Consider the following 19,751-nt stretch of genomic DNA (forward strand, 5'->3'; position numbering starts at 1 on the left):
CTGGAGCAGAGTGCGTGGATCCGGCGCGCGATAGTGCGCGCGGACCTTCCGCATTCCGGGGTTGAGTGTGTGGGGAGGAGGGGGGAGCTGCTTGCGGAGCTCCCGTCGGATTGGGCACGGTATTTCGTGCGGGGGCACCATCGGGAGATGGTGGTTGTCCCGCAGAACCAGCCGCGGGGCCGGGCGGTGCGTTGGCAGCGCTCGGACCCGCCGTTCGTGGGGAACCGGGTTGACTGACAGGTCGCCCATGGCGACCATTGTTCCCGGAAGGCTGGGTGGGATCCATTTGGGGACGCTGTCGTAAGGCGTCCGATGTTCTGATGACGTGGTGACGTCGAGCAACTTGATGCTGTGAACGAAAGTTCGTTCGTCGCGGCTAGAGTAAAAAAGTGTAAGTGTACGCGAGTCCCACGACTCCCCGAATCCCGCAAGTACTCTGGACCGGGCTTGATTGCTCGGTGTACTCGCTGGATGGTGGGGGGTGGTAGAACTCTGCCCCCACCAGGCGCCCGAGGCCCGAACCTTCGGGCGCCGTACGCTTACGTACGATACATGAATGGCGGTATCTAATCTACGGGCGCCTAGATGCGCTAGTTCTCCGCGATTCCCGGAGAACACCTTCTCCTACTGAAGTGGACGTTCCCGTCCAGGCACTATGGAGTGCCGGTAGTAAGTAAGAACCGTCGGGTTCTTACACATATACTAAACCTTGTCCTGACACAAATTTCTCGCTCATGGCTTTGGCGCCTGGTAGGTCCTCGTGATTAGGTATGTACTCCCTCAAGCCAACGTCATCCCACGTGCTCGCTTATGGCCTTCAGTGTTTTCGAAACCTTACATACAGCCCTTTGGATCCTCGTCGGGTGAGCCCATTCGTGCAAAACCGTAGACACACATTTCCAACACCACTTTAGCTACGAGTACGGTATTACGCACTACTTCGATTTCCCCAACCTAGTCAGTAATCACTGGTGAGCTATACATACTGGGACAAACCCCGCCCTTCACACTCACGCACCTGTTACTTGTAGGTACACCACTGTAAGTCTGCATGCACTTCAATATGCAGAATGATGCGCTAACACGCACTCACCACACGAAGCTCACGATTCTAGTTGCGGTGAGTAGTCTCTTCTCTTGCGCTGACGTTTGTTGACCGAATCCTTCTCGGACGTTAGGAACTCACCGGCCTTACGAATCCAATGTGAGTGAAAGTGCAGCTTTACTGAATACTGACTTGAGATGTGCTGCTAGCTTCTATGCGCGACAAGTCTACTTCGGTAAGCCCTTGCGCGAGTGTCACTACTGACACAGATAGTAACAGCGCACGTACTTCCCAGCCGCACCCAGGTATAGATGGATTGTGGCACTTGCCGTACGTCCATAATTGTGACCTTGATGCACTCCCGACTCACATTCTCTGTAGGTTATCGCCATGTTCGGCGGCCTAGGTAAGATACCTCCATACTGCGGGATTCCAGAAGCGCTTACAACGATACGCCACGTTAGGCTTCAGTATTGGTAAGGGTTCGGCTCGCCTAAGTACTGTCCTAGATATTGCGAATTTGACAATCGCCATCGCAGCTGCTACTGTCAAAGGGTGCATATCGCAGCGTCGTTAGCGACATGTATTACCAACACCTCCCTGGTCATAGGCTCCAGTCGCCGAGCTTGGACGATTTTGCCACATTCAATGTTCGTTCATTACGAAAATCGTTGCACGATGGTACTGATAGCATGACGTCTAGTGGATAGTATGTTCCGCATACGGCTGCACAGTATTTGCCGAGATCCTCTTGGCCTCAACACTGATCTGGTGGCTCCTCCTCAGCAAATCGGGATTCGCGCGGTTACTTCCCATTCCGCTCTAGTACCAACCATTGCAGGTGCTGACATACTCGCGATGTAGGACCAACTCCGTCGTGTCCACGCTTGTCACCTACGTGATACACACTGGTGAGGCATATACTCTCTCGGAAGAATCAAGTCTCACGTCTGTTTCGATATAGGTCTACTTAATACGTACGTGCCATGTGCCGCGCAACATTGTGCTGACGATTGGACCCCTTGTCAGGATATTTGGCCTTTTGGTATTTGTATTTGTACGCTCTCTGCTCCAATTCAGGACATGTTCTAAAGTCGCCGCGCGTGCTTACCATACCCGGCAGGCATTGGTGTACCCACGCAAGTTGATCTACACCGGCATCAGTATCGTCGGTATCAAGTGTAAGTTTTTATAAGATGAAGCATAGCCAATCCCATGCTAACATCACACTAGTGTGCTCCATCTCGGTTCTTGCCGTGTACGTCTCTCACTATAGCTCGCCCTCCGTAGGGAGATGAGCATGCTCATTTGAAGCAGACTCAACTCTCGAGCGAGCCTCTCCGCACTGATGCTACAGCAAACCACAACCACGAACCACGAACGCGACCACCTCTGAGCTCGCATTTCCTTCGCGTAACTCAGCCTTGACACGTACCGTGCGTGATATCGAGCGTGATGGCACTCTGCAGGTAATGTGGCAAGCTCTCCGACACAAAGTGCTCGTTAATGCGCTTTCCTCTTAGATCTCTTCACCGTTGTCCAGCGGCGCCCGCGATCCGACGCACATTCGCTCCCAGAGCGACTTATTCGCCAGCCGCGAAGAATTAGAGACGACGCAAACCGTCTCGAGGAAGATCACCATCGTATGATCTGCTAGAATTGTATCTCATTTTCTCGGTAAGCATACTCGTATTGGTAGAATCTGTGCCGTCCCTGACGCAGAAGCCAGCCACGGCCTTTCTTGCTTTTAGATGCCGCCTCCCCCTACTGTATCCATAGTGCCTATAGAATGTCTCTCCGTGCTTTCGACCAAATTGGACATGAAGGACGACAACCTCCGGACCCGATCCTAGCAAAGAACCGATGTCAGCGACGTTAGAGCGGTATCTCCACTGTAGCTTCAACATTCAAGTCATGCCAGGCTCCAACCCACAATAGTAGTTCAATCGCCTTTTCACGCCGATGTCGATTGCAAGTAGACAGGTGAAGGATGTGCGGATCCCCTTTGGCACACGCTGATCTCTTCGAGAACAGGGAAGGGGTGTGATGGGTCTGACAGCGTGGACACAGGTGCCATACTTAACAGGTGGGAAGTCCTTGACTCCCCTGGGTTATCTAGGCACTGCCTCGAGCATGGCTCGAAGTCGATCTCACTAAGACCGCCGTCGCCGCCAAGGTGTCAGCTTTCAAACCCAGATCGAGCGTGCTGCGTGCTCCTAACGCGCGACAGATTGCAAGCAACGTGAGTCTATTCCCATTAGCTGCGACATAATGTCGAATTTCTTGAGCTCTGAATATATACCCTCGCCCAGCCAATTACTTGAATGTGTACATTCACGGCCCAAGCTCGATCTGACTCGCCCAAGCGTGCGCGACGCGAAGTCACTGCGCCGCATACACAAGGGTTAGTCGATGAGGGGTATATCTGAGGCCATGCACTCTCGCTTCTTGCATCTGCTTCTTAGCATATGGCAGATGCGAACTCTCCACAGACCGAAGAAGGCACATAATGGCTTTGCTATAGATGATTGGAGTAGGGCCTTATAACACGCCAGCCTCTCTCCGCCCTCGAGGACGCCACTCCCACCATGGCGCCCTCTCCCAGCCTGAACGGCCTATCCGTGGATGCAGCCCTGGGGCTTCCTGGGTTACCATCACTCGACAGCACTTTCGGCGCTATGCTTTTGGGCAGTATCTTCGGTGTCATGCGAGTACTACACAGTATACCATCCGCGTTTCGTACTGATATTATACTACAGGCTGTATGCCTTGATGCTCCACCAAACATATCAGTACTTCCGGACATATCCCGGCGACAGATTGGCACTGAAGAGCCTGGTGAGCTTTTGTCCACATCCACTTGTTCGCGCTCTGATAATATGGTGCACCAACTTTAGGTCCTCGCTATCGTGTAAGATTACGAAACTGTCAGCCCATACTTACGTCGATACACTGACCCTTGTTTCAGTTTCATGGAGACACTCCATACAGTCCTATGGATCATCATCTGGTCAGTCCTGCGAAAGGCTGAACGTCTCCGTTCATCGCTGACCATATCCTGACAGCTATGAATATCTCGTTGTGAACTACTTCAACCTTCTCAATGTCGTCGAAACTCACTGGTGAGTTATGCACAATGAGCTAAGCCAGTGACTCCATGCCTGAATCCTGTCTTCTCAGGTATATCAAGGTACGACCAATTTTAGTCACTCTCACATCAGTTCTGAGCGTGTTTTGACACTGGAACGATAGCTCTCGATACCGCTCACTGTACGCCTTTGGGATTACAGTCTGTGGTTCGTGCTCATGTTAGGCTCGGGATTACTAGGCCATCACCGGCACGACCAGCCAAATGTAGGAGGCCGCCGCTGCTTGAACAATATCTTGTGCTCACGAAAGCACTCCACCCCGGCCTTCGTTTACAGCTTCTATGCGGGCCGACTGTACTATAGTACGTCGCTTATGTCTGTCGTAGGATCACAGCAGTTGAGATAGGCAATGTTGTGCAGTTGGCCCCCAGTTGAAATACAGGCTTCTTGTTGCTGTAGCGGTAAGTCGCGATCTCCCTCAGAATTTGGCTCTTCTGATTCCTCACTGCTATTTCATTACGCTCGGAACATTAGGCTTTTGTCATGTTCCTTGCTCTAGGTATTTTCACTAGATCACTCGCTAAACCAAATCTTCTGACCCGTCGGTCGCTGCATTTAGGATGGGACTTCGGTCAGGACTCTCTATATTTACCTCGTCCGGCTCGAAGACGCTGATCATCACATTCGATGCAGCTGCCACTGTCAAAATGTACGCTGAATCATACTCGAAGAAAGGTCCTTCCTAAGCTGACGGCAACCCTCCGTCTGTGCAGCTTCCGTGCCAAGACCATATTCGAATTCTCGCAGTGGACTGTGAGTGCCGCATCCGCCAGCAGATGGAAATAACCCCCGATTAACCTATGCTTTTCCTCTCACGCAGTGGATTGTCGCAGTTGCGTACGGTTTCGCCGTGCTGTACGACCTCATCACCGTCGTGGCCCTCATAACTGTACTGCGACGCAGCCGCACGGGCATGAAGCGGTACATTCCACACTTCCCTTTTAAGGAGAAGGTATCCTGACACTCTGTTCTCGGCACTCAGGACCGACACTGTCGTCGATACGCTAGTTCTGTACGCGGTGAACACCGGTATGTCACGTTGCCGCTCACATTTGTATCGGCAGCTCTAACTTAACCACTTAACCACAGGGCTGCTCACTACGTAAGTGCGAAACACCACAGTGTTGCTAGTAATAGCAGGCTGAGACCTGATACTCTGCAGCATCATTGGCTCGCTCGTGTTCATCTTTGTATGTCGCCTGCCTATATCGATAGTAAGCTCGCAGCTGATCTGGATGCGACAGGCATTGGTGTACCCGGACAACTTGATATACGCCGGTTTAAGCATCCCTGGAGTCAAGCGTATGCTATCTATATCATGCTATTCTACGTCTACTGACGATACCTCAGTTTACTCCAACTCTGTGTTGGCCATGTAAGCTCGACGTGTCTGCTTCCTCTCTCGCACTGACCCACGATCTCGCTCACACTTGCAACAGGCTCAACTCGCGTCGCTCCCTGTCCGAGCGCATGATGCAAGGCTTCGAGGCAGGCTCACACGGCCAGGGGCGTGGTCAGCGCTCGCAAGCGCCTCACACGGTCCTTGAGACATGGAACGTCCGACAGGTGCCACTTCCTTCTGACCATCTCCCTGTCCCCGTCCTGGCGCTCAATGCGCTCACGATAGGTTCCGGTTTCGTTGCCGGTGACTATGGACTTGACAAGGAGCTTAAGAACCCATTCCGACACGGCCGATGAGCCGACAAACGGCGAAGACGCTGATGCATCGAAGGCCACCCTCGCAGACGTCCAAGCAAAGAAGGCCGATCTCGCGTACGTCGACACACCTGTGGATCATGCGGTCCCCAAAGACACTGCTGTAACGGTCTGAGGAATGGACGTGTTCATGGATGGCTCAAACGGCTGGGTGTATATAAGCACATCCCCTGACGTCGTGTAGACAGCTCAGCTATAACAAAGCCTTAGCCAACGCCCCATCCTGCCACTGAGACCGACTAACATATCCGCATCCCTGATGTAGTAGAGCACATTTCCTATCGTCTATGAGCCTATGATGTTGAGTTTCCCGCTGAAGTTACGGCAGGGTAAACACATCTTGTCACGATGCCCGAGGACGGATGGGTCGGGGACGGGAATGCCGCTCGGTCATACTACGCTTGCCCGCGGCTACGACCGATCCCGCTCGTAGGGAAGTTGTCGGGCGGAATCCCGCCCGACTCTCCCATCTACGAGACTCACTCCCCCAGGCCGGTCGGGGTATAAGAGCCGCGTCATGCGAGGCGTAAGTCCATCAACACACCCTCTTTGTCCTTTTCACTCCTCAAACAGCATTTACGATGGACCCCGGCTTTACTGCTGCTTTTGCGAACGATGCGCGCTTTCAGGCTGGGGTGTCGCTCAGTGCATCCACCGAAAACAACAAGTCCCCCATGGACCTTGCTCGCGAGCAGGCTAGAGGTCTTGTGGACGCGTCGAAGGTGTACCACGCAGCCAAGCTTCCTCCAGGTGATGTGCATATACCTTCTGGGGTATCCCTCCTCGCTGATATCGCGTCGCTTCTAGCTTCAGCTTACCAAGTTCGTGAGAAGACAATTGCCGTAGAAGGTGGCACACTACGCCTACGCTGCCTCACCCCGACAGACATCGAGGAAGACGCCTCTCTTCCCGTTCTCGTCTGGTTTCATAGCGGAGGTAAATACTGTAACTTTCAATGCAACCCGGAGGGTCACACGTCACACGGGGGTCCTCCGCCCATTTTTTGGCCGCCGTCACACGTCACCAAGGCCGTCCGGGGCTTTAGCGCCCGCCTCCGGCTGTCCTTTCCGACGCTAAAATACCCGTTTTGGAAGGTGCCTGGGCGCCTCCTTATCCCCGGTTTCGTTCCACCGTGTCACACGTCACCCCCCCCTCCGGGTTGCATTGAAAGCTACAGTAGCGCACAACCCCCTCATACTATGACACTTCATCGGACTTACAGATACTTGTCTTTCTAGGTTGGATTGTCGGAGACCTTGAGCAAGACGACAACCATCTGCGCAGCATTTGCGTCGAACTGCAGCTCTGCGTCGTGAACGTTGATTACAGGCTTGCTCCGGAGCACCCGTTCCCGACCAGCGTGAACGATGCATACAACGCCATGAAATGGGTAGGTGTCAGCCACTCCACTCATCCGCGAAGACGATTATGTCATCAGGCTCTAACATCTGTTTTTTCTTTTCCCAGGTGACGGAGAATGCGCAAAGCCTCCGTATTTCCCTTTCCAAGGGCTTCATCGTCGGCGGCGACTCCGCTGGCGCGAACATGGCCACGGTTTGTGCGCACCTTGCGCACGACGACCCGCTTTTCGAAGGCCGCCAGCCAACCGGTCAGCTTCTGCGCGAGCCGTCTGTCGTGCAAGAGGAGGTATACCCGGCCGAGTAAGTCCTGCACTAAGTTCGATGCTCCCTGGGTAGGAACTAACGGTTGGCGGGGTGATTTAGGTACAAGGCGGAGCTTCTCTCGATGGAGGAATTCAAGGACGGACCTCTCCTTACCCGGGAAGCCCTCAAGCAGTGTCGTGGTACGTCCTCCCGCTCTCCATATGTATAAATTCTCCAGATTTACGCTGACCTGATCACTCGCACCTCCGAACAGCCCTCCTTCAAGCAGCACCCGCCGATCCGCGCATCTCCCCACTGCTCTTCCCCTCCCACGCTGGCGTCCCTCGCGCGTTCATCACCTACAACGGCGCGGACCCGCTTCGCGACGATGGCCGCCTCTTCGCGCGCATGTTGCGCGAGGCCGGGGTGCCGACCTTGGAGATCATGTAAGTTTCCCAAACGTCCTGTCATGTATGCATATGCCAGGAGTATGACACTGACGCTGGATAAAGGTACCCTGGTGTGCCGCATGGCTTCTATTACTCGTTCCCGGACATCGCGCTGGGGAGAAAGTCGGACCAGGATATACGCGATGGACTGAGGTGGCTCCTGGCCGATGGAATGTCGGAGTAATGGGCAGGATAGGCACACGAGCACATGCAATGGAGTACGCACTTGCAAACGTCGCGTAGTGCGTGCACGCTCCGACCTGTATAATGCAATAGCTTCTCAGCTTTCGTTAGGTTGAGAAACCCATCGCAGGTGCGCGTTCGGTAAACCAAAAATGTAGAGCGAGATGTCTACCATAGTACGATCATCGAGCAGCGTCCGAGAGCACGATATGCACAAACACGAGCGAGCAGGTACGGTACGGTAGGATACGGTATGTAGGGATTACAGCACGACGGCGACGGGGACACGGCAGAGACAAAAGCAAGATAATAAAACTAGGCATAACGAAAACACCGACCTCGCCTCCCAGCGTCCGCTCACTGCGCGACCGCCCCGCTGTAGTACCGCCCGGTCTCCGTCGACCCGCTGTCCAGACTCTGCCGCGCAGCATACGGCACACTACCGCCGCCTCCACGGCCGCCTGCCCCAACGCCAGCGATCCCGCCCGACGCATTCCCGCCCTCGTACGCATACGGCGCGAGCCGCACGTTCTCGTCGTAGCTCTCGCGCGGCCGCGGCGGCTCCCCGCGCCAGCTGCCGCTCCGGGGCGCCGCGACGGCGGACGACGCGGAGGTGGACATGGGGTACACGGTGGGGCGCGGCGCGACGCCGAACGCCTCGCCAAAGTCCATCTTCGCGTGCGTCTTGCCCGTGGCGGAGTCCGTGACGTCGACGCGCGGGCCGTGCGTGCCGGGCTTGCCGCGCGCGTAGTCGACGAAGAAGCGGAGGGAGCCCGCGATCTCGTGTGCGAAGTCCGCTGTGGATGTGAATCGGGCGCGTCAGCAACGGCTTGGGTAAGGGGGGAGGGGGAAGGACGCACAGTAGTTGATGCTGTCCCAGAGGGGGCGCCAGATGCTGCTGCGCGGGCGGCCGGGGACGACGTACTCGCGCCACGAGTATGCGTATATCATGAACGCGGAGAAGAGCACCATCTCGATGCAGATCGCGAGTGCGTTCAGCCCGTCCGCGATGTTCGTCTCCGTCCAGTACTGCGTCGGCTTGATCACGCGGCCTTCGAGCGCGTCGAACTACACCGGGAGCACGTCAGCGGCGCGTCGGAAGCGGGAGAGGAGAGAAGCATACAACGAGGCCTTGGTAGAAGGTGAACATGACGATGAGCTTGATGGACAGGAACTTGGAAAGCGGCTTCCGGCCCTTCAGCTCATCCTTCGTCAGGCCGTAGAAGATGAGCAGGCCGTACAGCGCGATGCTGCGAGCCGGTAAGCACCAGTGTGCGACATATGCGGGAGGGCTACGTACGTGATGCTGACACCGTCGATGACTGTGATGTACGCGTGCGCGGTCTTGAAGCTCCATGGACCCGACTCGCACAGCACGCCGTAGTATTCACATACGATGCCGGCGATGGAGAGTACTACACAACAGGGTGAGGTTAGTTTTGACAGAGACATCATGTCTCATGAAGGGTGCGTACGTGGTCGTAGAATGACATATTGCAACACAGACCACTAGGAAAATGTCAGCAGGTACGCATTGAGCCGTGGTGGGTGAACGCACCTTCAATGTGTACATGAAGTACGCCTTAGTTGGTCGATACCTCCAGCAGCAGAACTACACGCATGGGTCAGCCCAGTCAGTGATAACGCTTTGGAATCGCTACTCACGGGCATGGGCAGTGCCTCTTTGTCCTTGCGAATGATAGCGTTCTCTACGTTGTGTTCTACCGCCGTTGCGGCGACGAATTCGATGAGGAGGAGGCTATTTACTTGTTCAGCAGAGGCTTCCGGCTTGAAGAGGGGGGAGATACGTACAGGAAAGCACTGAGGGTGACGGACTGGACGGTGGTAGGGTTAGCTAACGCTGAAGAGAATTATTCATGAAGGCGACGTGCAACAGTGTGAATATCTCTAATGCGGTCTCAAATGTGGCCATGATCGCAAACGCGCATTTCCGTACCGAACCGCTGGACGAAACCCACTATGCGGACAACATGCCTCACACAGACCGTACGCAGCCACCGCCCGGGACGGGTCTCCTGCAAATCCATGCCTCCGTCGGCGCACAAAGCCCACGTCCGCAAGCAGCGGGCGAGAAACCCCGGGATGCCAACAAAAGCAGGAATTGAGGCACGCCATCTCATCGCGGACTTGGACAGTTGATGACATTTGATGTCAATAATGCGGCACAGCTTTCGACAGCCCGGCGCGCAGCAGAATCTGACCATCTGTTCCAGGTCTTCGGTGGAACAGGTTCCGCGGAAGGCGGAGTCTGCGGTCCTGAACCACCAGATAGCTCGCACTGCTAGGCGTAGGCACTGTCCCACTTAAGTTGTGATACGCCCGCGGTCTGTGCACGTTGGATACCCCTGCCTGCGCAGAGTCACTGTGAAATCAGAGAGTGCTCACCACCCTACCCAGCGCGAAGAGTGTGCACAGCATAGTCGCAGATGCGCCCTCGTGTTACCGTTCGCGCCATCTTCGCCGAATCCATCGTCGCATTCGAGCTGTACGAAGTGCGCAATTTGGACGCGGCGGGATAAGCGACGGTGAGGTGAACCCGCCCGCACGCGCTCGTTTTTGATCTCTCAAAAACGCCGGTTCCCCGTTGTTCTGCGGAACACATCTCACCGACATACTCCGCAGAACAACTCGTCCGAAAGACTGAACTCTCTCTCCTCGCCGGAACGATTGGTGAACGGACCACATATCCGGAGCGCCGTAACCGGAGAGGCTGACGCTTACCTCGTATGCTGCGGAGGAAGGCCGTGAGACTCTGGAGCGAAGAGGGTATACCGCATGCCAAACAAACTCACCTGTCTCGATGAGATCATAGTACGTGTAGCTGCGGAAGTATCTGTAGGAGAAGAAGGAGATGATGGCGTAGACCGCAGGCATGTACAATATTCGGATACTGTCAAGGATCGGCACGTATGAGTGACACTTGGATGATGTTATGATGTCTGTGGCGGGGATTTACGCACATCTGTCGTTGCTCCCCGCGGTTGGTGTAGTGTCTGCCGTTTGCGGTTGGCAAGAGCATGATACAAGGTCGCGAATCGGGGACTTACGTGCTATGGAAGCCGACGTTGATGATTGTGAGGACGACAGTCTACCACGCTGCGAGTGAGCTCCACCAGCTGGGTTACGACGAATGAGGAACGTACCACAGCTGCGCAGACCCCCGCAATCAGCCATCCTACTCGATGCGCATCCCAGTCTATGCCATCCGAACTCCAGAATCCCGTTTGGTCGATCAGTTGCTGGTTGTCGGACGGACAGAGGGTGCTGTTCTTCTGGACCATGCCGAGCGCGGGCGAGTCGTGTATTTGCGTCGGAGACCAGCCGGTGAAGTATAGCCAGAGGGCGGGGAGGAGAAGGTGAGAGAAGAAAGCAAGAAAGAGTGACTATATGCGCCTGTGCCTCTGGCTCCGAGGAGGGAGGTGGCAGAAACAACAAGAAGGGCTGTGCCTTGCTCACTCCGCAGCGGCGCAACTCGTTCCAGCCGACCCGTTGCCGGTGAGCGCATCGGCGCCTATACGAGCGTTCCGGGCAGACCCGGCGCTTGTTCAATTTCACCCTCTCCTCCGTCTCCCATCTCTCGGTCTTTTCTCACTCAGATCCTGCTTGGGTACTCTGGCTTTGCTGCTTGTCCTTTCTAACGTGGGTTGCAAGCGTGCTGGAACATACTGGAGGGACCTTTAACTTCTGAACCGGTCACACTCGGAACTGCTCCTTCCGTTTGTCATACGATATGACTCTTCCGGTGCTCTGCAGTCCTGGTCATCATACACGCGACGGACATCCCGTATCCTGCTGGAGGGTCGGGGGGCCCTGCCCAATCACTCTGTTCACCAGATAGTCATCGCAATGCTGCAAAAGCACGGCTTTTTTGCTCGTAGACTCCGCGACTGCCTTGTATTCTCACAACCGTGCACGCCGGAAATCAGGACATGACGGCAACGCGACAAAAGATACGGAGAATCTCCAACCCCGAGTCCGACCGCCCGAAAACATGCCGAACGCGCCTTGCTGCTCGGAACGGGTGCCTGTGCCTCCGAATCTGTGGCAGCTGGCTTACGAGCCTAGGGAGAGCGCGCCCTGGTGAGCGGACTGACTCCCTAGAGTCGCGCCCGAACGGCTCACCTTGCTCATCATTTGTTGTAGGAACACAGACTCCACCGGAAGTCATCGTGATATTCCCTTGATCTATGGGTCTACGTTCGCGCCGGTTACAGTTTTCCCCGGATGGGTTGTGGCCAAGTAGCAACCAGTGAGTGACCATGCAATATTGACATACATTTCGAATGTTCCAAGATACACAAGCGAGCGACTTCCTATAGCATACAATCTCCCCCCGGTGCGTCCCGTCCCCCGCGCTCGACCCCCGACATAACCGGGAACAGCAACCCGGCTGTACGATCCCAGCACGGTCATCACCCTCTCCCCGGGACACGCACCATCGACATGTCCGCCCGCGGCACCAACGCCTGCGAGTAATTACCGCCGGAGTCCCGGCGCTGCCGCAGCGCCCTGGCAGTCAGCCTTCATCTGCAACGCTCACGCTCAAGCTGCTGGGGGCGATGCTCACCGGTACGCCCTGGGCCATGTGCGCTGCGCGCGGGCGAGCCGCTGACGGATTAGGAGGGACATAGCCTGAGCCATTCTGGTTGTTCCTAGGGGCTGCAGGCATAGTGTCAGCCGCAGCCTCGATATCGCGCCCACTGCGGTATGCATACCTTGCTGTGGCCTCCCATTACCCTGGGGGCGCTGGGGCGGCGCTCCCCCTCTATTGCCGTGGTTCATTCCACCACCACCGCCGGACCCGGCGGGTGGCCTTCCCTGTCCCTGGTGTCTTCGTTCAGATCTTCCCGTACAACGGCAAGGACGAGCCGATACGCACCTGGCCGCTTTGACCCTGCTGCGGTACACGGGGCTTTGGCGGCTGGGTGCGCGCCGTACCAGTCCTGGCAGTGCGCGTGTTAGAGTTCGAGTTGTTGTTCGAGTTGGACTTCGCGTTGGACTGCATGTTGGTGATGGAGTTCATGTCGACCGTCAGCGTGAACGTTGCATTCGTGTTCGCCGTCGACGTGGCGTTGGTGTTGCTGTTCGTGCGGTTGTTCGTCCTCCTCGCCGTCGTTGTCCTCGCTGCAGTCGTCCGAGTGGCCATCGTTGCGTCAGGGGTGGGATCGGGAGTGGGGTTGGGGAAGCAAAGGAGGCGGGTGGGGCGGAAGCAGCTTGAGTGTCCTCCCTCTGGTGGGGGGAGGTAAGGAAGGAGGGTAAGTGCGAGATGAGAGGGTTTTCAGGACGGTAGCCCGGTCGCTACCGCAGGTGTGCGGCACGAAGCGGGCTACCGCAGCACCATTGCTTCTACAGCTGCACGAACCTTGTCTTCACCACATGACGGGAAGAAGTCGTGCGTACGAAGGCACGGTGTGAAACCCCAGTCCAGACCCTTATCCAGCGTACGGATACCGCGGGTACGTGACGGTACTTCTGCAGCGGCGGAGGGGATATTAACTCGTAGATGTATGGGACTAAAGCCAGCGCTGATTGTGAGGCGACTATTGGATTCCAAAGGGCCTCTGACTGTACATGTGGTGGTACATAGCATACATAATACAGGATCGACGCGAATATATAACGTTGCTCTGCCGGGAGGGCCTGTCCCCGGTGCGACGCGAACGTGTCTCCTCCGTCAAGCCCCTTCACTTCGAGCCGCTCACCCGCTCCCGCTATCGGTATACCCATTCTGTAGGCCTTTAACGCAACGCCACGGAGAGCAGCGGGATCCCTAGGGCGTCGACACGCGTCTACGCCGCATCATCGCCTTCACCACCCCGCAGGACTTTGGCGATATCCGACTGTATGCCCAGGCTCCCCGTCATGTCGATTGTGACCGGTAACGAAATCGGAACCTGTAGAGAGAGGACTGTGTGAGACTCGTAGGACGTGGAAACGCTGCAAAATGTGGTACATGTCGGACGTTCCAGGTCTCGAGGGTTGGAGGGCGCGCCCAGTCCGAATCGTCCTCGAGGCCCTGTTTCATGCGCTCTGACAGGGCGCGGCGCGAGTTGAGCCTGTATCATTGGCAGAAGGGCGCGTCAATGCAAGAGCGAGGACGTGGCGATCGCGAGAGCTTACAAGGCTAACACGGAGTTGGAGTACACTGCGTACATCGTCAGTAGATGCGATAGAGAACGGGAAGTGGCAATATGCCAAGGACATACGCTTGACCCCCGGGATGCTGAGGGCGCCGTATATCAAGTTGTCTGGGTACGCCAGTGCCTTTTTCGTCCCTGATTAGCTGTGACCTGGTAAGTGTCGAGGTACACGTACGAAAGCGAAGACGAGCGAGCTGACGATGCTGCGAAACTGCAATATCAGCTCATCTTGCAGCACTGAAGTCCGTTCGCACATACGTAGTCAGCAGTCCTGTGGACAAGCCGTCAGGGTTGCGGTAGAACGCTAAGGAAGATACACGCACCAGTGTTCACCGTGTACAACACAAGTGTGTCTATGACCGTATCAGTCCTGTGTAATGAGATACGAGTGTCAGAAAGCTGCTGGCGCTCAAGAAAGTCGGGCTTAGTTACCGTTTCACGCCGGTACGGCTGCGACGCAGGACTACAATCAGGGCCGTAGCGTTGATGAGGTCACACAGGACGACCATGCCGTACGCGACAGAGATGATCCACTTCGTGAGGGTAGATGTAAGCTCAGAGGTGGGCTGTCAGAAAGCGGAGGTACGAACCGTCCAGTGAGAGAATTCGAAGATGGTCGCTGCATGAAACCTACATGCACAGGCGTTTCGTGTTAGCCGATGCAGGCTTGTAGCGGGGACATGACGTTGCGTACACTTTGACCGTGGCAGCTGCGTCGAAGCGAACGGTGAGTATATCTTTGAATCATAAGCAGTAAGGAGCTCGCACCGAAATCCCATCCTGGAAGAAGTGTTCTGATCAGTGATCGGGTTTGCTTTAGTGGTCGAACGAGCGTTCATACCCAGAGAAAGAAGCATGACCGTGACCTGGGATCGCGGGGCGCAATTAGTTACGGCGGATTCGCATTCACCAGTAATGCGACTCACCGCTGCTGCGACAATGGGTCTGTATTGGGGGCCGACTAGCAAGCGTCGCTTGCATCAGCCACTGCGGCTCCACACCGGCGCGGACGACGTACTGTAGTAGATCCGACCTGCGTAGAAACTGTGAATGGAGATTGAGTGCGTGGTTGAGCTCATGGCTATCGTATTAGCAAAGGAAACCGCCTACATTTGGCTGAACGTGCCAGTGATAGCCTAAATAGTCCCTGGCGTGAGCATGCGTCGTAGACTTGCGCATTTTAGAACTTACGGTCACTGGTATTGTGAGCTATGACGTCGCCGTCAACGCGGGCTCGGAATTGATACGAGAATAATCGTACCTTGATATACCTGAGGGCGTACAGTTTAGGAGTCACCTGAGTCCTTTGTTTAGCTGCGAAGTACTCGCCAGTGGGTTTCGATGAGATTGAAGGGATTGAAGTAATTGTTGATGAGATATTCGTAACTTTGTTGAACGGGAATTGATCAGCAGAACACGAATTTTATCAACAGTGCTCTCGAGGTTTACCAGATGATGATCCACAGGGCCGTATGGAATGTCTCCATAGCACTGATGGAAAGTCAGCGTGTCAGCGTACTTGATAATTGTCGCCTTCGAGATCTTACACGATAATGAAAACCTGTTGATAGACAAGGTGATGAGAGGGCGACTGAGGAAAGGGTTGTCCAGAGAGGCTCACCAAACCCTTAAGCGCCAGACTGTCGCCGGGATACATCCTGTAGTACCGGTACGTCTGGTGGAGCATCAATACATATAGCCTGTCGTTCAAAATCGATATCACGCGCAAACATCGAGTTACATCCAGTGCAATACTCACATGAATCCAAAGACGGAGCCTAGTAGGACGGCGCCGAGTGTGCTGGCAAGCGACGGCACCCCTGGAAGAGCCGGAAGCCCCACAAGTGCATCCATAGGCGAGCCGCTCAGGGTAGGGGAGGGAGCCATGCTGCAGGGACGCCTTCGAGAGAAAATAGTCGCTTTATCCATATATGCCCCCCCCCTTTCTCGGCAGCATTAATCATGCCACCTGCGCGGAAGTCCGCGTAAGAGCCATCGTAGAGACGTATTCGTCGTCTCGGTCACGTATAGGATCTGTCATGTCGCAAGAAAAAATAGAGCTTACAAGACGAACGAGTGGTAACAGATACCGCCTTCACCGTTCGCAGAATCTCTGTCGCACGGGTTTGTCAAGCAAGACGATCTGGACGCAGTCCCAAGAAAGCACGCACTGATACTAGGGCTATGCAGCATCGTCATAGCCGTCAAATAGTCTGTAATAATTATCAGCGAATGTCCCGCGTGAGAGCGAGCAACTGTCTAGCGTTGTGGGATGGACTCACGCTGTTGAGGCCCCAGGAACGATCACAGTAAGGGTTCATTGAGTTTTTAGGTTTCAAATCTGATGGCTCAACAGCCCTGACGGTCGGGATGGGATCGTTTGTCGTAGTCGTGGGGACGGGCGGGGCAATAACTGGATGGTCGGGAGCGTCGAGTCATACCGAACTCCCGACTCCGAGGTGACCGGGACGATTCAAATGCCCAAAACAGAAGCTGAAGATTTCATCTCAGTAGGAAGACTGCATTTGAGCATAGGAGCGAGACCCGTCACGGCCGCCATGGTCGTGGTAGAAGAGCAACGTAGGCTACAATTGAGTTGGATGACTCGGATGTGATGGCGTGTTATTTGTGAATGTTAGGATCAGAAGCTATCGCCTTCCCGATCGAGATCTTGCAGTCACCGGTCGATGACTCGTTCTGGCTGCGACCTGAAGTTGACTGTAATTACAATCCGTAACACATAAATATACAGGATACAAGTTCAGTTGGAGGTCTGTCAAGTTGGTGCAGCACGATCAGGCCCCCGGCTCTATCAAGCCCCCTCACTTCTGGCTACCCAACCCTGACCGTCCATGAGCATCCCCATACCTCCGACCTTTTCCGCAGTACCATGGGGCACAACATGATCCACAGGTACTTCGACGTGCGCGATCTCAGCCCGCTCCGCCTGGACGTCCGCGAGGCTTGCCTTTTCCACATCGACGGTTCTGCCACTGCTGGGCGGCTCGGCGCTGTCCGAATGTGTACCCAGGCTTCTCATCGAGTCCATAGTGACTGGCAACGTAACAGGCATCTTTCGAATCATCGCTCAGTAGGACGCGGAAGATGCAGTGGAGTGGTGAGAAATGGGCGCACCTGCCGAACGTTCCATGTCTCGAGGACGGTGTGGGGCGTCTGCGGGCGCCCGGCACGCCCTTCGTCGTGGGTGCCCGCTTCGAAGCCTTGCATCATGCGCTCGGAGAGGGAGCGACGCGAGTTGAGCCTGTTTGCGAGCGAGGAGACATATCAACACTGGACCAGGAGCGAGGGTGTGTTCACGTCGCGCTCACATGGCCAACACAGAGTTCGAATAGACTGTGGTATCGTCAGTAAACGTTGGGATGGTAAGGCGCAGGCGAAGCGACGTACGCTTGACACCGGGGATGCTGAGTCCGGCGTAAATTAAGTTATCCGGGTAAACTATCGCCTGTCGTATCCTTCTTAGCTGCAACCTTATGATATAGGGGGCCGAGGACTTACGAAGGCGAAGACGAGCGTGCCGAGGATACTGCAAATTCTTAGCTCTCATAGAAGTATCGAAGTATCGAAATCCGCGCTTACGTAGTGAGTAGTCCTATGGTGCAATTAGCGTTGTCGACGCAAGTGAAGGGGAGGAGTGGAAACATACCCGTGTTCACCGTATACATTATCAGCGCATCCACGACCGTGTCAGTCCTGCGCGGAGAGCCAGTGTCAGAATGTTGGTACCGCATGCAAAACAACGGGCTAGCGTACCGTTTCACGCCTGTGCGGCTGCGTCGCAATACGACTATGAGGGCCAATGCGGTTATGAGGTCGCACACCACCGCGAGGCCATATGCGACCGAGACGATCCACTGCACGGCGAGAGAGCAGAGAATGTTAGCACTGAATATGCCCGCCGAGGATGGATGCGGAACGCACAGTCCAATGGGAGAATTCGAAAATGGATGAAGCACGGAAGCTATGTATATGGGGATGAGATTAGCCACTGAGTATTTATCACAGACATATATGATCGCGTACACTTTGACGGTCGCAGCTATATCGACGTAGACCGTGAGTGTGTCTGGATAAAATGATACCGGAGCAGCTCTCACCGAAATCCCATCCTGAATGAAATGTGGTAATGAGTGCTCAGATTTGTCGTCGTGGGCGAGCGAGCAGACATACCTAGAGATAGGAACATGACAAAAACCTGATATTCCACACGAGGTAAGAAGGATAGATCGGAATGTCCGGGTTTTGATGAAGATGCGACCTACCGCTGCAGCGACAAGGAGCCTGTACTTCAACTGAGGACCGACTGGACCACGTTGCTTGTGTTCAGCCGCTGAAAGTCGGTTGCAGATAAGAACGACATACTGTAGTATACTCGGCCGGCATAGAAGCTACGAGTGGACATGAGCATACGACCCTCGTGCAGGCAGTGGCGGTCTCATACATTTGACTGAACATGCCGGTGATCGCCTATAGGTCGCTGACATGAGCGTGTCTTCTCTGTGTGCGTAGGAAAGAACTTACCGTCATCGGTATCGTGAGCTATCACATTAATTTCCGCCAACGTAAGCTCGGAATGACTACGAGAACGACGGAGCACGGTCGTACCTTGATGTACCTATGAGACAAATGGTTAGGCGTTCCGTCAACGCCTTTTCCAGTCACGCAGTGCGCACCAGTGGGTTTCGATCAGATTCAGAGGGTTGAAGTAGTTGACGACAAGATACTGATAGCTATTCGCGAGGATCAAATCAGGAAAATACGGCAACATTCTTTCGCGGTGCTTACCAGATGATGATCCACAAGACCGTATGGAAGGTCTCCATGAGGCTGAATAAAGGGTCAGTGGATCATCTTAGGTCTCATTTGACCATCTGTTCTCTTACACAATGGTGAGGATCTATCAGGGGGCTAGGTCATGAGCGGATCAACGAGCGACTACTCATCCACAAAAACTTGCCAGGAGTTTCAATGGCAGTCGGTCGCCAGGGTACATCCGAAAGTACCGGTACGTCTGATGGAGCATCAACGCATATAACCTGGAATTCAGGTTCAATATTTCGTGCAGGTGTAGAGTGCTCATTTACTCACATGAAACCAAAGATACTGCCGAGAAGGATGGCGCCGAGGGTACTATTGAGCGATGGCAGCCCTGGAAGCCCCAGGATTGCATCCATGGACAAGCCATGCAGGTCAGCGGTGGGAGCCATGATGTGGGCGATGCTCTCGATGACAGAGAGAAACTTCTGCTCTTAAGACCGCCCCCTTCCTTGGCAGGCGCGGTAATCGAATCACCTACGGAGAAGCCATTAGGTTCATCATGACACTACCTGTGAGGCGTGTTTACCCTCTTCGGACTGCGAATAGATCACATCTGCCATATGGAGAGAAGAAGCAGATGTAAGAAGCAAGCGAGGACAGCCTCC

The 19,751-nt window shown here is 54.9% G+C and overlaps 6 protein-coding genes across 6 annotated transcripts; 2 read left to right on the top strand and 4 right to left on the bottom strand.

Moving 5' to 3' along the window:
• Window positions 1-734: 734 nt before the first annotated feature.
• TRAVEDRAFT_53603 (uncharacterized protein) lies at window positions 735-6,025 on the top strand (the record flags this gene model as incomplete). Its single annotated transcript, XM_008046550.1, has 39 exons — window positions 735-750; window positions 845-863; window positions 915-971; window positions 1,032-1,041; window positions 1,103-1,120; window positions 1,179-1,204; window positions 1,255-1,280; window positions 1,341-1,375; window positions 1,427-1,451; window positions 1,510-1,521; window positions 1,585-1,600; window positions 1,656-1,695; window positions 1,749-1,849; window positions 1,910-1,956; window positions 2,010-2,022; window positions 2,075-2,102; window positions 2,169-2,226; window positions 2,279-2,303; window positions 3,805-3,883; window positions 3,943-3,956; window positions 4,014-4,055; window positions 4,111-4,167; window positions 4,226-4,235; window positions 4,298-4,315; window positions 4,374-4,399; window positions 4,471-4,496; window positions 4,555-4,595; window positions 4,669-4,693; window positions 4,754-4,765; window positions 4,828-4,843; window positions 4,908-4,947; window positions 5,015-5,049; window positions 5,177-5,223; window positions 5,284-5,296; window positions 5,357-5,384; window positions 5,439-5,496; window positions 5,545-5,569; window positions 5,634-5,760; window positions 5,822-6,025. The coding sequence occupies 39 exons, from the start codon at window positions 735-737 to the stop codon at window positions 6,023-6,025; spliced, it is 1,515 nt and encodes a 504-aa protein (XP_008044741.1).
• A 466-nt stretch (window positions 6,026-6,491) lies between these two features.
• TRAVEDRAFT_53604 (uncharacterized protein) lies at window positions 6,492-8,147 on the top strand (the record flags this gene model as incomplete). Its single annotated transcript, XM_008046551.1, has 7 exons — window positions 6,492-6,660; window positions 6,718-6,846; window positions 7,149-7,300; window positions 7,378-7,571; window positions 7,635-7,714; window positions 7,789-7,960; window positions 8,027-8,147. 7 exons carry the CDS (start codon window positions 6,492-6,494, stop codon window positions 8,145-8,147), a joined length of 1,017 nt encoding a protein of 338 aa, XP_008044742.1.
• Window positions 8,148-8,286: 139 nt separating this feature from the next.
• Window positions 8,287-11,530, bottom strand: TRAVEDRAFT_175289 (DUF300-domain-containing protein). Its single transcript, XM_008046552.1, has 13 exons — window positions 11,311-11,530; window positions 11,215-11,255; window positions 11,128-11,160; window positions 10,960-11,057; window positions 10,889-10,896; window positions 9,959-9,981; window positions 9,812-9,905; window positions 9,705-9,758; window positions 9,622-9,655; window positions 9,447-9,561; window positions 9,270-9,396; window positions 9,007-9,214; window positions 8,287-8,943 (listed from the first exon to the last, which is right to left on the bottom strand). Exons 1-13 carry the CDS (start codon window positions 11,446-11,448, stop codon window positions 8,504-8,506), a joined length of 1,413 nt encoding a protein of 470 aa, XP_008044743.1. The 5' UTR covers window positions 11,449-11,530; the 3' UTR covers window positions 8,287-8,503.
• Window positions 11,531-12,683: 1,153 nt separating this feature from the next.
• Window positions 12,684-13,313, bottom strand: TRAVEDRAFT_53606 (uncharacterized protein; the record flags this gene model as incomplete). Its single annotated transcript, XM_008046553.1, has 3 exons — window positions 12,684-12,826; window positions 12,883-12,991; window positions 13,047-13,313. 3 exons carry the CDS (start codon window positions 13,311-13,313, stop codon window positions 12,684-12,686), a joined length of 519 nt encoding a protein of 172 aa, XP_008044744.1.
• A 436-nt stretch (window positions 13,314-13,749) lies between these two features.
• On the bottom strand, window positions 13,750-16,194 carry TRAVEDRAFT_75272 (uncharacterized protein; the record flags this gene model as incomplete). The annotated part of the gene is made up of 22 exons (XM_008046554.1): window positions 13,750-14,061; window positions 14,121-14,223; window positions 14,288-14,312; window positions 14,374-14,431; window positions 14,483-14,510; window positions 14,566-14,578; window positions 14,631-14,677; window positions 14,740-14,840; window positions 14,898-14,937; window positions 15,002-15,017; window positions 15,076-15,087; window positions 15,149-15,173; window positions 15,234-15,268; window positions 15,326-15,351; window positions 15,418-15,443; window positions 15,499-15,516; window positions 15,569-15,604; window positions 15,633-15,693; window positions 15,757-15,798; window positions 15,855-15,868; window positions 15,929-16,007; window positions 16,067-16,194. 22 exons carry the CDS (start codon window positions 16,192-16,194, stop codon window positions 13,957-13,959), a joined length of 1,038 nt encoding a protein of 345 aa, XP_008044745.1. The 3' UTR covers window positions 13,750-13,956.
• A 935-nt stretch (window positions 16,195-17,129) lies between these two features.
• On the bottom strand, window positions 17,130-19,535 carry TRAVEDRAFT_53608 (uncharacterized protein; the record flags this gene model as incomplete). Its single annotated transcript, XM_008046555.1, has 21 exons — window positions 17,130-17,149; window positions 17,197-17,380; window positions 17,443-17,569; window positions 17,637-17,661; window positions 17,716-17,773; window positions 17,827-17,854; window positions 17,908-17,920; window positions 17,975-18,021; window positions 18,082-18,182; window positions 18,250-18,289; window positions 18,352-18,367; window positions 18,426-18,437; window positions 18,499-18,523; window positions 18,591-18,631; window positions 18,691-18,716; window positions 18,770-18,795; window positions 18,850-18,867; window positions 18,934-18,943; window positions 19,002-19,058; window positions 19,114-19,155; window positions 19,417-19,535. The coding sequence occupies 21 exons, from the start codon at window positions 19,533-19,535 to the stop codon at window positions 17,130-17,132; spliced, it is 1,035 nt and encodes a 344-aa protein (XP_008044746.1).
• Between the last annotated feature and the right edge of the window lie 216 nt (window positions 19,536-19,751).

Source organism: Trametes versicolor, assembly GCF_000271585.1.
Source record: "Trametes versicolor FP-101664 SS1 unplaced genomic scaffold TRAVEscaffold_14, whole genome shotgun sequence".
Lineage (NCBI taxonomy): Eukaryota > Fungi > Basidiomycota > Agaricomycetes > Polyporales > Polyporaceae > Trametes > Trametes versicolor.

What these genes read in the sequence shown, in the direction of transcription:
- TRAVEDRAFT_175289 (XM_008046552.1), bottom strand. Translation starts at nt 11,448, where the DNA reads ATGGTCCAGAAGAACAGCACCCTCTGTCCGTCCGACAACCAGCAACTG. An exon ending in AACGTCGGCTTCCATAGCAC is followed by an intron (nt 11,161 to 11,214) that starts GTAAGTCCCCGA and finishes CGCAAACGGCAG; the next exon opens with ACACTACACCAACCGCGGGG. An exon ending in ACTTCATGTACACATTGAAG is followed by an intron (nt 9,656 to 9,704) that starts GTGCGTTCACCC and finishes ACATTTTCCTAG; the next exon opens with TGGTCTGTGTTGCAATATGT.